The 15,137-nt window shown below is 42.3% G+C and overlaps 1 protein-coding gene across 3 annotated transcripts in view; it reads right to left on the reverse strand.

The window, feature by feature from the left end:
* The window catches only part of LOC133368982 (basement membrane-specific heparan sulfate proteoglycan core protein-like), a 46,682-nt gene that overhangs the window by 20,870 nt on the left and 10,675 nt on the right, over positions 1-15,137 (reverse strand). For 2 of the 3 annotated variants that reach the window (XR_009758800.1, XM_061593735.1), the window contains exons 4-5: positions 12,641-12,946; positions 7,010-7,327 (exon numbers count right to left, since the gene is read on the reverse strand). Coding sequence is in view for 2 of the 3 variants with exons in the window: in XM_061593735.1 (XP_061449719.1) it covers positions 7,010-7,327; positions 12,641-12,946 (624 nt within the window). In the remaining variant the exon portion in view is untranslated. Of the gene's footprint in view, positions 1-5,621; positions 5,714-7,009; positions 7,328-12,640; positions 12,947-15,137 lie in introns of all 3 variants that reach the window. The other variant, XM_061593736.1, reaches the window with a different exon arrangement.

Consider the following 15,137-nt stretch of genomic DNA (forward strand, 5'->3'; position numbering starts at 1 on the left):
TCACAAACTACATTTCCTAGGATTCTTTGGGGGAAGCCATTACTGTTTAAAGTGGAATAACAGTGGAATAAATGTATGGTCCAAATGTGGTCCAGGTTGTGTGTTTAAACTTTCCTAAACCATTCTCCGCCTCAGTGTCCTATCTGTTAAATGGGAATATTAATGGCTCGCCTCATAGGGTTGCTGCTCAGACAAATGAAACATTTACTGCCCAAACCTCACCTCTGCACTCTAAAAATGCTATAAAATTAACCGTCTGAGGGTGCCTTCATTTCCTTTCACAGACTATGGTCCCCAGCCCACCATTAGTGGATTCTTTTTCTAATGGATCCATTTCTCTCTCCAGTTTGAATAAAATATTTTAGTATCCATAGGTAATGTAGGGCTTGAAAAAATGTTTCAAATTTCAAAACCACCAGCTGAGCAGGTGCATCCCTGAGGCCTGGCGTACCTACTTAGGTCCAGGGGCTGAACATTCCCTACCGGTGTGAGATCAACACAGCTGTCTCAGTTTGGGGGTTCCCTTGATGGAGTAGCTATAAGGGACAGAATGATACGTCTGTTTCTCATTTTGTCTCATTTTAAATTTGGTTCTCCACATTTGTGCAGCAATTTGTGAATTTTTTTAAAATTCTCATGAAAATTCTTTAGCATTTTAGTGCAAATTTCTCTTAATAATATTTGTGTAGACAATTTTGACTGTTGTTGTTTTGTGCCTCCAAGTCGACTACGACTTATGGCGACCCTATGAATCAGTGACATAAGAACATAAGAACATAAGAAGAGCCTGCTGGATCAGGCCAGTAGCCCATCTAGTCCAGCATCCTGTTCTCACAGTGGCCAACCAGGTGCCTGGGGGAAGCCCGCAAGCAGGACCCGAGTGCAAGAACACTCTCCCCTCCTGAGGCTTCTGGCAACTGGTTTTCAGAAACATGCTGCCTCTGACTAGGGTGGCAGAGCACAGCCATCACGGCTAGTAGCCATTGATAGCCCTGTCCTCCATGAATTTGTCTAATCTTCTTTTAAAGCCATCCAAGCTGGTGGCCATTACTGCATCTTGTGGGAGCAAATTCCATAGTTTAACTATGCGCTGAGTAAAGAAGTACTTCCTTTTGTCTGTCCTGAATCTTCCAATATTCAGCTTCTTTGAATGTCCATGAGTTCTAGTATTATGAGAGAGGGAGAAGAACTTTTCTCTATCCACTTTCTCAATGCCATGCATAATTTTATACACTTCTATCATGTCTCCTCTGACCCGCCTTTTCTCTAAACTAAAAAGCCCCAAATGCTGCAACCTTTCCTCGTAAGGGAGTCGCTCCATCCCCTTGATCATTCTGGTTGCCCTCTTCTGAACCTTTTCCAACTCTATAATATCCTTTTTGAGATGAGGCGACCAGAACTGTACACAGTATTCCAAATGTGGCCGCACCATAGATTTATACAATGGCATTATGATATCGGCTGTTTTATTTTCAATACCTTTCCTAATTATTGCTAGCATGGAATTTGCCTTTTTCACAGCTGCCGCACACTGGGTCGACATTTTCATCGTGCTGTCCACTACAACCCCGAGGTCTCTCTCCTGGTCGACCTCCAATAGCTTTTGTTATGAACCACCTTGTTCAGATCTTGTACATTCAGGTCTGTGGCTTCCGTTATGGAATCAATCCATCTCTTGTTTGGCCTTCCTCTTTTTCTACTCCCTGCTGTTTTTCCCAGCATTATTGTCTTTTCTAGTGAATCATGTCTTCTCATGATGTGTCCAAAGTATGATAACCTCAGTTTCATCATTTTGGCTTCGATTGACAGTTCTGGTTTAATTTGTTCTAACACCCAATTATTTGTCTCTTTCGCAGTCCATGGTATGCACAAAGCTCTCCTCCAACACCACATTTCAAAGGAGTTGATTTTTCTCTTATCCGCTTTTTTCACTGTCCAACTTTCACATCCATACATGGAGATCGGGAATACCATGGTCTGAATGATCCTGACCTTAGTGTTCGGTGATACATCTAATTTTGACATCTAGTTTTGACTAATGTATACATTTTTGCAAGCAATGTCTCATCATACAATGCATTTTGCATGTTATTTTCATATATTCATTTTATGCACACTTTCCCCTAATATAATGCATTTTTGCAAACATTGGTTGGTTGGAGAGCTGCATTGCAAAATTCAAATAAATGTGAATTTTGAAAGACAGCTGTGTTTCGGTTCTCATATTATTTTGGAAAGTTCAAATTTGATAAATTAAGCTGTACATGTGAACTGAACTGAATTTCTCCTCCATCCCTAGTGACTATTTACTCTTCTGCAGAAGACAGGCCCAGAATCCCAGCAGATTCCTCCCCCAGCTGACTCCGGCAAGGTGTCCAGCTTTTAAAGTTACCTAGAGGGGAGGGAAACAAACAACCTTTTTAAAGAGGCATGTTGTGATCTGCCAGGGCTGTTTGGCATTTCAAGTTTGTTTCTGTTTTAGATTATTTGACTCTGAGGTAACCTCCACTGAGGTTACCTCATGTTACTTTCACACTGTTAAAACTTTTGTTTTCTGAAGATTAGATACAAATAAACGGACGTGAAGCTACTTTAGTCTTTAGTGTGGAAGGCCCTGCCCTGAGGAACTCCCTACCAGTAGAAGTTCAGCAGGAAGGATCCTTACGTTCTTTCAGAGGTCTTCTGAAAACTAGATTGTTTAGACTGGCCTTTCCAATAGGAATTTTTCTTTTAACCAAACTTTTGATGTTTTATTGATGTTTATAAATGGTTTATTGAAGTTTTAAAATTATGTTTTTATGGATGTTTTTGCTGATTTTATGATGGCTCAATCTTGGACCCAAATATATCATCCAGACTAATTCCCCAATCCTGTAACAATAATGTTGTATGTTGTATGCTGCCTTGATATACTTTTATGTGTGGTTTATACATGAATGAATGAATGAATAAAATACTCTCCCTGGGAGTCTATCTAAGTGAGCTGTCCTGAGAAGCTCCTGCGTGTCAGAATTTACCAATATAGCACAGCACAGCTCTGTTGGACTATGACCTGGGAGACCAGGATTCGAATCCCCACACAGCCATGGAGCTCACTGGGTGTCCTTGGGCCAGTCACTGCCTCTCAGCCTCAGAGGAAGGCAATGGCAAACCACCTCTGAATACTGCTTACCATGAAAACCCTATTCATGGGGTCGCCATAAATTGGGATTGACTTGACTTTCTATTTTTCCAGACCTCTTTAGCAAAGGTGGAAGTGAGGCCAGTGGACACACCCAGGCCCTTCAGACTTTCAAACCACCTTCAGCTCTCTGGGGAGGAAACCAGCCAACCAACCAAAAAACCCTCTATTAATTGTCACCAGAGGCAGCTATTTCTCGGCAATAACAGAAAGCAGAACTTGTAACCTAACAAAGAAAGTTCTCTTCCCACACAACAGCAGGGACTTTAGTGGGAGGAGAGAGAGAAAGGGCTGGGGTTATTTGAAGCTGAAAAGCCATTGACAAAGAGTTCTCTTCATTTCTGTTTTTCACGGGCAAGCTGGAGGGGAAGAAAAAGCTGCTATGTCTCCTCCACCTCTGGCTCAAAAAGCATTTTCTTCAAGCTGGGAAAACTACAGGGACGAGAGGAAAGGGGAAAGGGGAGAAGGGAGAGTGTCTCTCCTGAAATGATGCCTTCTGCAACACGTACACACACATATAGTGTTGGAAAAGCCACATCCCTCAGGGACACCCGATGCACCACCCTCGCACTCAGGGCTTCCCCGCGCCACCTCCCTGGCTGCTATTTGCAGGGGTGGGGAAAAGCGGAATGAGATGTCCCTGGGCTGGATACCTCCTTTTCGCTACACCAGCTTTCCCCAGCTGTGATGTTTTCGACTACAGCTCCCATCAGTCTCAGCATGATGCGCAGAGCTTGGAAAAGTTACTTTTTTGAACTACTACTCCCATCAGCCCCAGCCATTATGGCCACTGGATTGGGCTGATGGGAGCTGTAGTTCAAAAAAGTAACTTTTCCAAGCTCTGAAATTGTGGCTATGCTGGCTGTGGCCAATAGAACCACGGCTGTGCTGGATGGGGGGGGGTTGATGGGGGCTGCAACCCAAGATGCATGGAGGTTGCAGAAGGCTGCACTAGACGTTACTGGGAAGATGCGGTGGTAGATGGGAGTCAGGAGCTTACATGTTTGCCCCTAACATCTAGCTTGGGCCTAAGGCAAGTCAGCACTCTTTTCTTTCCACAGCTGGAATCTGCTCTCTCCCTCCCACACACACACCTTTATACCTCTGCACAATTCCCAGCTTAACAATGCCAGCCGCTCATGCCACCTTTGCCTCCCATTCTCCATAGGAGGAAAATCAGAATGATTCTGTTTAAAAAGGACTGTCACTCTGGTCCCATGCCCTTGGCCATTTCGACCGATGGCACATCTGTAGGTCCCAGCGTCATTCCTTTTGATGTCCTGCAAAACGAGAGAAGCCGGGCCCTCAGTGGCTTTCAGAGCCCTGCCTGCACCTGCTGCCACCTCTTTCTCACATCCATCAGTGCTGTTTTTGGACCGGGCAACATTGTACGAGAGTCCTGCACCTTTGGCCACATTGAAGCTGCAGGTTGTAATGAGTGTTTGCCCTTCCCTTCCATGGATGAAAGCAGGCGACTGGATGACCGACAGAAAACAAACAAAGTATTTGACAACTTCAGCGTGCAACCTTGGCGAAGAGCCAGAGAAGGACCAAACACAAATAAAGAAGGCTGCTTCTGTGAGTGAGATTTCACAGATAATTATGGTGAGGCATAATTTCACAAGAGAATTCCATGTTTGTGGCTTTGAGCTGAAACACAGCGGGGGAACTTGTGCTGGTGATTATTAACCTCTTCTGTGATTGTATTATTGGCTTTTCTCTGATGAGACTGAGCACCACTAAGGCTGCCAAATGCACTGGCTTTTGGTGTGGGGGACAGTGCAACTTTTAGCAGGACCCAGACAGGGGTGTAGTCGCCCAGGGTCTCAGGGGGATCTTATTTTTATTTATTTATTATTTGATTTATATCCCACCCTTCCTCCCAGCAGGAGCCCAGGGTGGCAAACAGATATGCTAAAAACACTTTAAAATATCATAAAAACAGACCTTAAAATACATTAAAACAAAACAATGTTAAAAACATTTTTTTTAAAAAAAAAAGCTTAAAAAAAACTTTTAAGAAAGAGTTATACCCCTTACTGTTTTGAGAGCAGGGTCCCTATGTCTGCATCAACCAATAGCCAATCAGCATGAAAGAGGAGTGAGTTAGACACTGAGAAGAGTCTTCTAACATGCTTGCTTGTCCTTTCCTGGTGATTGGAGCCAGTCAGAATGAAAGGAGGTGTGTCAACCACTGAGAAGACTTCTCTGTAGCTGACACACTTCTCTTTTATGCTTATTGGCCCCTAGAGATGTCTGTTGTTGTGAGAGGCCTTAACAATGATCTCATTCTCAACCTCTCAGCAAAAAAAGGGGGAGGGGGCAATGGCTGTGACTAACATGAAGGGACCCTGCACATCTGAATTTGCCACTACACGACTGGGCCCAAAGAATGGTCCTTCGGATGTTTTGAGCTACAGCTTCCATCAGCACCACTCACCATGGTCATACGGTTGGAGCCGGTGGAAGTATGGTCACAGTGGCTGGTGTTGATGATAGCTGTTGGATTGCTGTTACTGAAGGTACATGAGCCTAGGAACGGGGGAGAAATTCAATTCAGTTTGCATTAATTTTATTCCAACATTCTCTTAATCTTCTTAACACATTTTTATATGCAGTTTTGACTAATCAAAACATTTTGCCAAGCCATTTCTCCTAATACAATGCATTTTACATGTTATTTTCACACATATATTGATTTTTATGCACTCTTTCCTCTAACATATGCATTTTTGTAAACATTGCTTGGTTGGCGAACCTCATTGCAAAATTTGAAGAAGTGCAAATTTCAAAGGATGGCTGTATTTCGATTCTCATATTATTTCAGAAAGTGCGAATTTGACATATTTGGCTTTAAATGCAAATGGAATCCAGTTTCTCCCCCCTCTGTGTGCTTAGGGGAACTCTGAGGCTTTCGGAATGAAAAAAATCTTTCAAAACAACAGCAATGATAATAACAACAGGGTGGGACCCATACAGAGAATGGAAACATACTCAGTAGCTACGGACTGTTAAGTTTCCATTAGCAAAGAAAAGAGAGGGAGGGAGGGAGATGGCCTGCATGAGACTCTGGCAGCTTATCTTGGAGGAGGGAGTGGCTGGTTGGCTGGCACTACGAACAGGAGTGCTCCTCAGCCACTGGCCCTGAAGGGCACATTTCTTGAGTGTTTTTGCCTGGCTAGAATGCTCCTTTGAACTCTGATCATGCTTCTTCTTTGTCTGAATGGAAGACAGAGAGGGATGTGTGAGTGTGTTTAGAACCCAGCCTACTGTACAAAGGCAAAATTAGCATTCTCAGTTCTGTCTCTTGCCTTGCCCGCCACTGCACGGTTGCCTAGGAGGGAATGCAGCGCTTGGGATGAAAAAGGCCTGTTCCCCACCCTTGACACCTCATGGAGTAAATATATCAACTTGGGCCTTGGAGTATTTCTGACCTTTTCGCCAAGGAGCCCTGAAGGCATTTATTCCACATTAAAGAGCCATGGCTTCCCCCAAAGAATCCTAGGACCTGTAGTTTGTGAAGGGTGCTGAGAGCTGTTAGAAGACTGCTAGTCCCCTCACAGAGCTCCAATTCCCAGGATTCCCTGGGAAGAGAGGCTGACTGTTAAACCACTCTGGCCATTGGAGCTCTGTCAGGGGAATGGGAGACTCCAAATAACACTCAGCATCTTTCACAAACTACACTTCCCAGGATTCTTTGGGGGAAGCCATGACTGTTTAATGTGGAATAAATGTCTGGTGTGATGTGACCACTGTCTTCTGGGGTGAATTCCTATACCTTTCTCTGCTCATCTCTTACTAACCAGATAAAAATTTCCCAGCACTTACTTGTGATGACAACAGCAGATGGACTCCCTGATTCCCAGTGATTTCTTGATTCTCTCCTGACTTCACAGGTGTAGGACCCTGAATCGCTCACGTTAGCATTCATGAGAGTGAGCGAAGCAAATCCTTTTCTCAGATTCTGAGTGATTCTGCACGAGCCTGTTTTGTTAGTCAGCTCTCCCTCAAGCCCTCCTTTGCACCACCTCACACACATGGTGCTGTTCCTGCCGACAGTCCTGAAGTGACACTCAAGGGTGACATCTGCCCCTTCCTCTTTGCTGATGTGGCTAGGAGTCTGGTTCACCTTAAATCCAGTAATTTCTGCAGGAAAAAGATGTTGGAATTTGCACCTTGGTTAAAAGCACTGTAACGCTCATTCAGAAAAAGCACCCAGGACTGTACCACTTTGAAGTGAGGATGGGTGAATGTGTGTTTGTCTGCTCCGCAATATAATTGAGGCAACAGGGCCTTTCCCTCAGAATGGCTTGAAAGACCAGCTCCATCAGGCGCCTCCCTCAGCTGTCATCTATCCATAGCCATTCCATCAGGCCACAGAAGAGAAAGATGGGAGGAGCTTTCCATCACCTCTGCTGAAAGACCAGCAGCTTTTGGCTTCTCCTCTTCTTGAAATCTTTCCATTCCAACTAGTCATTACAAGAACTGCATAAGTAAGAAATAGTGCCCGAGTTTGCTTTTTTCCTCCTCCCTCCCTATGCCTTTTCATTTTGTGTCATGTTTTTTAGATTGTAAGCTTGAAGGCAGGGATTGTTGTTGGCAAGCCGCTAGGAGCCTTTTTTTTTTTTTTTTGGCTGAAGAACTGAATTCACATAAATAAATATAAAATGCTTTAAATAAACAAATAAAAAAATGCTGTAACTTGAGTTGATTAATTAGATGGACCAATTAATTAAATACATCTTTATATACTAAAATAATGCCCTCCCAGTAACTGAGCAGAGAATTTTTATGTTTTTAAATCCTTTTTTTAATTTAAATAATATTTTTATTTTTGAAAATACACTTGGCATGTGCCAAGTGCCATTCTAGAATTAGCACTCTGGTGTGAGAAAAAAAGAGGGAATTATTCTTGTGTTACACCTGCTAAAACTAAAGAAAGCATGTTTTTCTTTCCTATAGGAGATACTTGCTTTTTTCTCATATGCAAATTGAACTGTCTTTCTCTGTGGCACCACCCCAGCTGGGGAATTCTCTCCCTGGGGAAGTACAATCATCCCCTATGCTGTTAGGCTTTCAGGGGTCACCTAAAAACATTTTTGTTGCCTTTTATTGGAACATGGTTTTTGCCCTGAGTGTTTCATTGTCCTGGTTTGCACAACCCGAAAACCAAACTTGTCATAAGACAAATAGTGAGTGGAGTAGGGATAAAGAGAAGTTTGATTTGGTTTGCATTTTGAAGCCAAATCCATTTTATTTATTTATTTATTATTAAATTTATTAGTCGCTCATCTGGCTGGTTGTCCAGCCACTCTGGGCGACGTACAAAATAAAATGTACAAATACATTAAACATTAAAAATCTGAAGCAATAATAGTAAAACCTAGCCCACCCCAAAAGCCTGCCTAAAGAGCCAGGTCTTCAAGGCCCGGCGGAAACTCATTATAGAAGGGGCATGGCGGAGATCATTTGGGAGGGAGTTCCACAGGGTGGGGGCCACAATTGAAAAAGCCCTCTCCCTAGTCCTCACCAGTCTGGCTGTTTTAACTGGTGGGATGGAGAGAAGGTCTTTTGAGGCTGATCTTGTTGGGCGGCATCGCTGATGATGCTGGAGGCGCTCCTTCAGATAGACTGGGCCTAAACCATGTAGGGATTTAAAGGTCAAAACCAACACCTTGAATTGGGCCTGGTAAGCAACTGGTATTGAGTGATATGATCTCGTCATCGGCTGCCTTTAATCAGGCGCGCCGCCACATTCTGTACCAGTTTCACCTTCCGGACCATTTTCAAGGGTAGCCCCACGTAGAGCCCATTACAGTAGTCTAGGCGAGAGGAGACCAGGGCATATACCACAGATGGGAGCATATGATTGGGAAGGTATGCACACTTTCCAAAACAGTGCAAATTTTAGGAGACATTTGCACCAAAATGCTGAAGAATGTTCATGAGGATTTTTTTTAAAAAATAGCAAATTGCAGCAGAACTGAATTTAACACTGGAAAAATGTGTCACTAAGAGAACCAAACCCGACAGGTTTTCTATCCGTAGCTGGGATCCACCAATGGGTTGGGGCCACTTTCAGATGGGCCTCAGTACCACAGCCTGCCCTCTGATGACTCGTTTGCCAGGCCTGTCCCCTAACCCTGCCATAGCCTTTTGGTTGGAGCGATGCCAGGACCAGAAGAGACAGAGAAATTCAGAGAGTACAGATGAGGGTACATCTCCCTCATCTGAGGGGAAAAGGACAGAGGATATTACAATGAGAGGGTGAATATTTATTATTATTATTAATAATGAATAACAAATAATAAACAAACTGGGAATATAAAGGAAGGGGATAAGGGAAGACAGCTATTCTAGGAGGAAGAAGTGAATGTAAAAGGACCAGGGAGGAGAGATGAAAGAAACTGGCAGTTTTGAGGGGGCGGAAGAAGATACAAACAGTGTGAAAGGAGAATAGGTAAAAATACTTTGAGAGGCATGTGGGGTGGAAAGGAAAAAATATAAAAGAAAAATCTCTCTCCATTTAGCAGTGGTTCTTAACCTTTTCCACTGCCAGCACCCCTTGGATTTCCAAAATATGCTCTCGCACCCCCTGAAAAAATACCGTCCATTTTTTATTTATTTTTTATTTAATTTTATTTTAATGTGTGGTTTAGCCTAACGTAGCTAAGATAAACGACAGTTTTCCAAAATCTTTGGTTGGGCCTCACACCCCTAGAAAAAGTGTCTCGCACCCCTGGGGGTGCATGCACCCCAGATTAAGAACCACTGATAGAGCCTCTAGATCAGCACATTCTGCCTACAATGGAAAGGCTGAGTCACAATACATCCATAGCAGATGTTGGCACTTGGCCTGAGGAAACCTGACCTATGGAACTTCTTGCCACAAAGAAAACACTGTGGCAAAGAATTAAGCAATTTCCAAAGATGGGTTAGATATCAGCAGAAAATTCTGTCAGTAATTGCTAGCTGATTTATGCTATACTCTGCCTCCATCTGCCACCATTATGAGATTGGCTCTGCCCCTGCACTACTGTTTTGGGACTGGTGGGGCTCAGTAATGTTCAATTGCCTCAAGTGGGCTCGGAGTGGGGTAGAAAGTTTGAGAACCCCTGTTCTGCGATAACACTTGTGCAACATCTGCTAAAACCAAAGAAAGTTTCCTCCCCCCCCCTTTCAATTTAATTAGGCAATTGAGTAAATCTACAAAAAAATGTGAATGAGAAAATTACTTAATTGTCTTTCTCCGTGGCAGCACCCCAGCTGTAATGTACTTGTTATTAGGCTGTTCCCTGCCCTGGGCTCAGTAAATAAAATGAATTGTTTTAATTGATCAGAACTCATATAATTAAGAAAAGCCCATGAGTCTACCACCTGGTTGAAGTTAAGAAGGTCTAGGTCTCGTCACAGTCTGGATGGAAACCACATATATGCCCCCTTGGGATTTCATGGCGGGACATAAATGTCAGAAAATAAATAACAAAAATGAATAGGCTTGAGATTTCTTTTTTAAAGAACAACCCCTTGCATGTAGAAAACTAACACATTAGGAAGAAGGCTGGGCTAGAAACATTCTTCCTCACATGTTGGTATTCCACTGGCAGGATATTTTGATAGCATCATTCAGTGTCTTGATGGGACAAAACTGTTCTGAATGTTCTAAATAACAGCTAAAATAATAAATAGCTTCCAGCTTTTAATATCTGCCAGTCATGCAGCTCTTAAAGATATAAAAACTCTAGCATATAAAAAACACACAATCATTTAAAAAGCATGTTTACCTGGTCCTACTCAGAGTTAGACCCATTGAAGTTAACAGACATAACGTAGGTTCATTAATTTAAATGGGTCTACTCAGAGTAGAACTTAGTTGACTACCGTCCAGCGCTATAGAATTTGGCAACCTTATGATTCGTAACTGTCTGAAAAGCACCACGTCAGTAGTTCATACGAGTCCATCCAAGCTCTTCCTAAAAGGGATTCCACACAGCAGCAAGAAAACTCTCCCTCCCTTTATGTAGGCCTTCTCCCCTAACTGAATTGTCCTTTTCAGTTTGCAACCAATGCAATGTACAATGAAGGATTATGTTTTGCAATTTTGTTTTATGATTGATTTTTATCTTATATATTTTATGTACTCTTGTTCACCACTTGGATATTAAGTGGTTTCTAGATTCTTAAAATAACAGTAAAATAATAAATACTGCAAAGAGTTAAATTACATGACTTGTAAATGCATGCCACAAAATCCTGACAGCCCTTTCTTCTGAGGAAAAGCAGCTTTTGGCGGGTACAGTCTGGAGCAATTTCACAGAAATTTGGAATCCTGGGGAGGGAAACCTTACAGAAGGCACTGTGGGGAGGGGGGTGGGTTCTGTTAACACATGTCTGGATGTGACTTGCACTTTGGCCTTTTATTTCTTTGGTTCAATCTCTGATATCCCTAGATAGGGCTGGGAACGTCCCGTCTGAAATCCTAGAGACCTGCTGCCCATCAGTGCAAACAATATTGAGCTAGATGGAGCAATGATATTTATTTATTTATGTATTTATGTATTGAATTTCTTAGTCGCCCATCTGGCTGGCTGTCCAGCCACTCTGGGCGACGTACAACATAGGCACACAATATGTAGGCATTAAAAATCTAAAAACAGTGAAGATAAAATCTATGACTCGCTATAAGGCACCTTCCTATGTTGTTGTTAATTAGATTTATATCCTGCATTTCCTTCCAGTAGGAAGAACTGAAAGTGCTAAAAACATGTTAAAACATAATAAAAACAGACTTTAAAATATATTAAAACATAATTAAAACGTTTTTTTAAAGCTTTAAAAACATCCTTTTAAAAAAAGCTTTAAAACAATTTCAAGGGTTCCAACATAATCAGAATAATGAATAGTCTTCATATCCCCCTTTAATGTTACTTGCATGAATGGGCACCACAGGAGCAAGAAGGTTGTGAGGCTGTGGTGCTGCTGACCCCACTTTGCGTCAGTGGAGGGAGGGGGTAAAACCAGAAGGAGGGCCCTGCCGCTTTTTTATTCACATGATGCCCCTTCAGGAGTAATGCATGAAGGGTTGCTTTTGTTTTGCACATGAAAATGGAAATGTACTGCCTTCAAGTTGCTTCCGACTTATGGCGACCCTATGAACAGGGTTTTCATGGTAAATGGTATTCAGAGGTGGTTTACCATTGCCTCCTCTGTTGCACATACAAGAAGAAAAATGGACCCCATTTTTCAGTGACTGGAATATCCATGATGCTTATATCAGACTGGAGAGCCACTGATGTTTCTCTAGACTATTTTCTTTTTTTGGAAAGTGAATGTGGATTTCCCAAAAATTGTTGTGCAGCTCCAGATCACCACAAACACTCAAGTCTATAAAATATACAAATATTCAAGGATTCAAGATTCCCTGCTAAAAAGATTTGGGAAAGAAATGCAAGTATTTACCGTTGATGGTCACTTGTGTCCCATTATTGGGAAGATTGTGTGCTATGTTTCCAGCCTTACACACATAGGTTCCAGAATCAGCTATATCTGCTGTCTCCAGAATGAAATGACTAGATCTATCTGTTTCATTTTTAATTATATAAATTTCTGTTGAGTTTTGTAATTCATCAATTCCATTTTTATACCAATTTAAAAAAATTTTGGAGAGGTTTCCATCGATTCTGCACTTCATATCCAGTGTTGATCCTTCCGTCACATTCAGAGAGGTAGGTGTCTGAATCACTGAAGGAGTATGCATTGTGGACCCTAAAAGGACAAGTAAAAAAAACCAACAGATAACAAGATGAAAGATTGCATCAAAAGCACAATATTTGTGATTTCTGCTGGTCAACGACCGAAATAAATTAATTATTATAATATTTGTGATTGAGCCACAACCTTTAAAATGCAATTGCATCCTGAAAATTGCATGCACGCAATTGCAAAATGTATCGACACGTTTTGAGTATTTGCAAGGAACACAGTTCCACCTCTCTACTGAGACATATCTGCCTGTCTTTGATCTTCTTGCAGCAGATCTTTTTTGTAGAGGAAGCAATTGCATACTTTGCACATCAAAGCCCCTTTCCCTCTCAGCTGTTCCCTGCTGAACAGCTTATGGGAGGTCATCCAGAGGTCACATCCTGCTCTGGTTGTATCCATGCCTGGAGTTACACACTAAGGTTTCTGAGCAGTTCTTTGTGAGCAACAGAATAGTGCCAAAGTTGGGTAAACACACCTTCTCCTACTAAAGACCAAACTAGGCACAACAGTGTTGAGCCACATTAGTAATTCATGTGTCTTCTCCCACACATGCATATAAAGCAGTTTGCTGGGTGCATGGGTGTCTACTTTCAACTTAAAAGTAGTGCATGTGCGAAGGAAATGAAACCCTTCCCACCTTACCTCTCTACACTCTGTGATAGGAGGTACAGTAGGGCCCTGCTTTACAGCGCTTCACCTTTACAGTGTTCTGCTAATACAGCGGTTGTCAATTGCAGAAAGGCCCCGCTCCTATGGCGCTTGTTCCGCTTTTATAGCGGTTTTTGCTCATCGCGAACCATTTTTGCGTCATTTTCGCACGACGCACACCATTATCTTCAATGCGTTCCGCTTTACAGCGGTTTTCGCTTTACAGCGGCGGTCCGGAACGTAACCCGATATATGAGTGGGGCCCTACTGTACTTTTCTGGCTGCCTGGTTCCAATAAAGTTAAGATGCACTGAGTAGGTGGTTGGACTCTAAGATGACCTCTAAGATACCTTCCAAATCTATGATTCTATGAACACTAGAAGTGGACCACTGACGGCTGGGTAGTACTTAAAGTGATGGAGAGCAACAAGATAGGGTTGGAGAGAAACCTGGGTTCAGCTTCTCAAATCCTACAAAATTGCTTTTGCAAAAATTAGGCTGTAATACACTGGTCGCCACATCAAAGCGTTTCCATTAGCCACACTCAGAGGGGGAATAGGTTGAGCTGCCTTTCAGTTGCAAAATCTCTTTGAAGTCATTAAAAAACCCAAAAAACACTCATGTGGCTCCCACCAGGTTCTAGGGTAAAAAGGAGTGGGGGTTGAGTAGAGTTGTGTGACAGAGGTAGAGACACACTGGAACTGGCAGAATACGGAGTGCGTTTCTACCCTTAGATGCTCCCACCTTAGATGTGGATGAGGTGGATATATGACTATGCAAATGGTGTTTGTGTTAATTTTTCCTCATTTGGGCGAGACGTGTACATTTTTCAGGGATTCTTGCTTTAGATAGTTCCCTTGACACTGCTCTTTAACCACGCTAGCATCCTCTAGAGTGCAATATGCATTTTAGCTCCTCTTCTATAATTCTGGTTTAAATAGCCTTCAACCATTCTCTGGAGATCTGAGCCTTCCAACTCCCTCTCAACTTCCTTTTAGTGACTTCCTTGAGATTTTTAAATATTTTTCAGCGATTTGCTCTAGCAAAACAAGCCCTGTGACTACTGTTCCTGAAAGGTCAATAGCATTTACGTCTTGCACCAGATCCTGGACACCAGTCATGACTGGGTGCAAGGTTGTTTCTTCTTTGTTCAGAATGGGCAGAATCATGGGTTCATCTGCAGTGAACTTGAAAGAGTTGCTGACTCCTTATCCCCTCCAGTCATTACTGTGCATTTGACTGTTTGGCTGAACAGGGTATGTGGCACCATCTGTTTCTGTCGTTAGGTGCTTGGAGTTTTTCCCCCCATCAAAACATTCCAAGTTGGTGAATTGTGCCAACTGCTTTGATTTTTTTAAAATGAAAAGCAGTATAGAAATCGTTTAATAAAATAAAAAATAAATAACTTTGTTATCCTTACCCTCAAAAAATGTCATTATAGAATAATGAAGTTAATGGTAATGCCAAGTTTTTTTATTTAGTACTAACGCCTCATACTTGGCATTACTCGAGACTTCTAAGAAACCCCAAAATCAGTGCAGTTTTA

This window comes from Rhineura floridana, chromosome 13, assembly GCF_030035675.1.
Source record: "Rhineura floridana isolate rRhiFlo1 chromosome 13, rRhiFlo1.hap2, whole genome shotgun sequence".
Taxonomy (NCBI): Eukaryota; Metazoa; Chordata; class Lepidosauria; order Squamata; family Rhineuridae; genus Rhineura; species Rhineura floridana.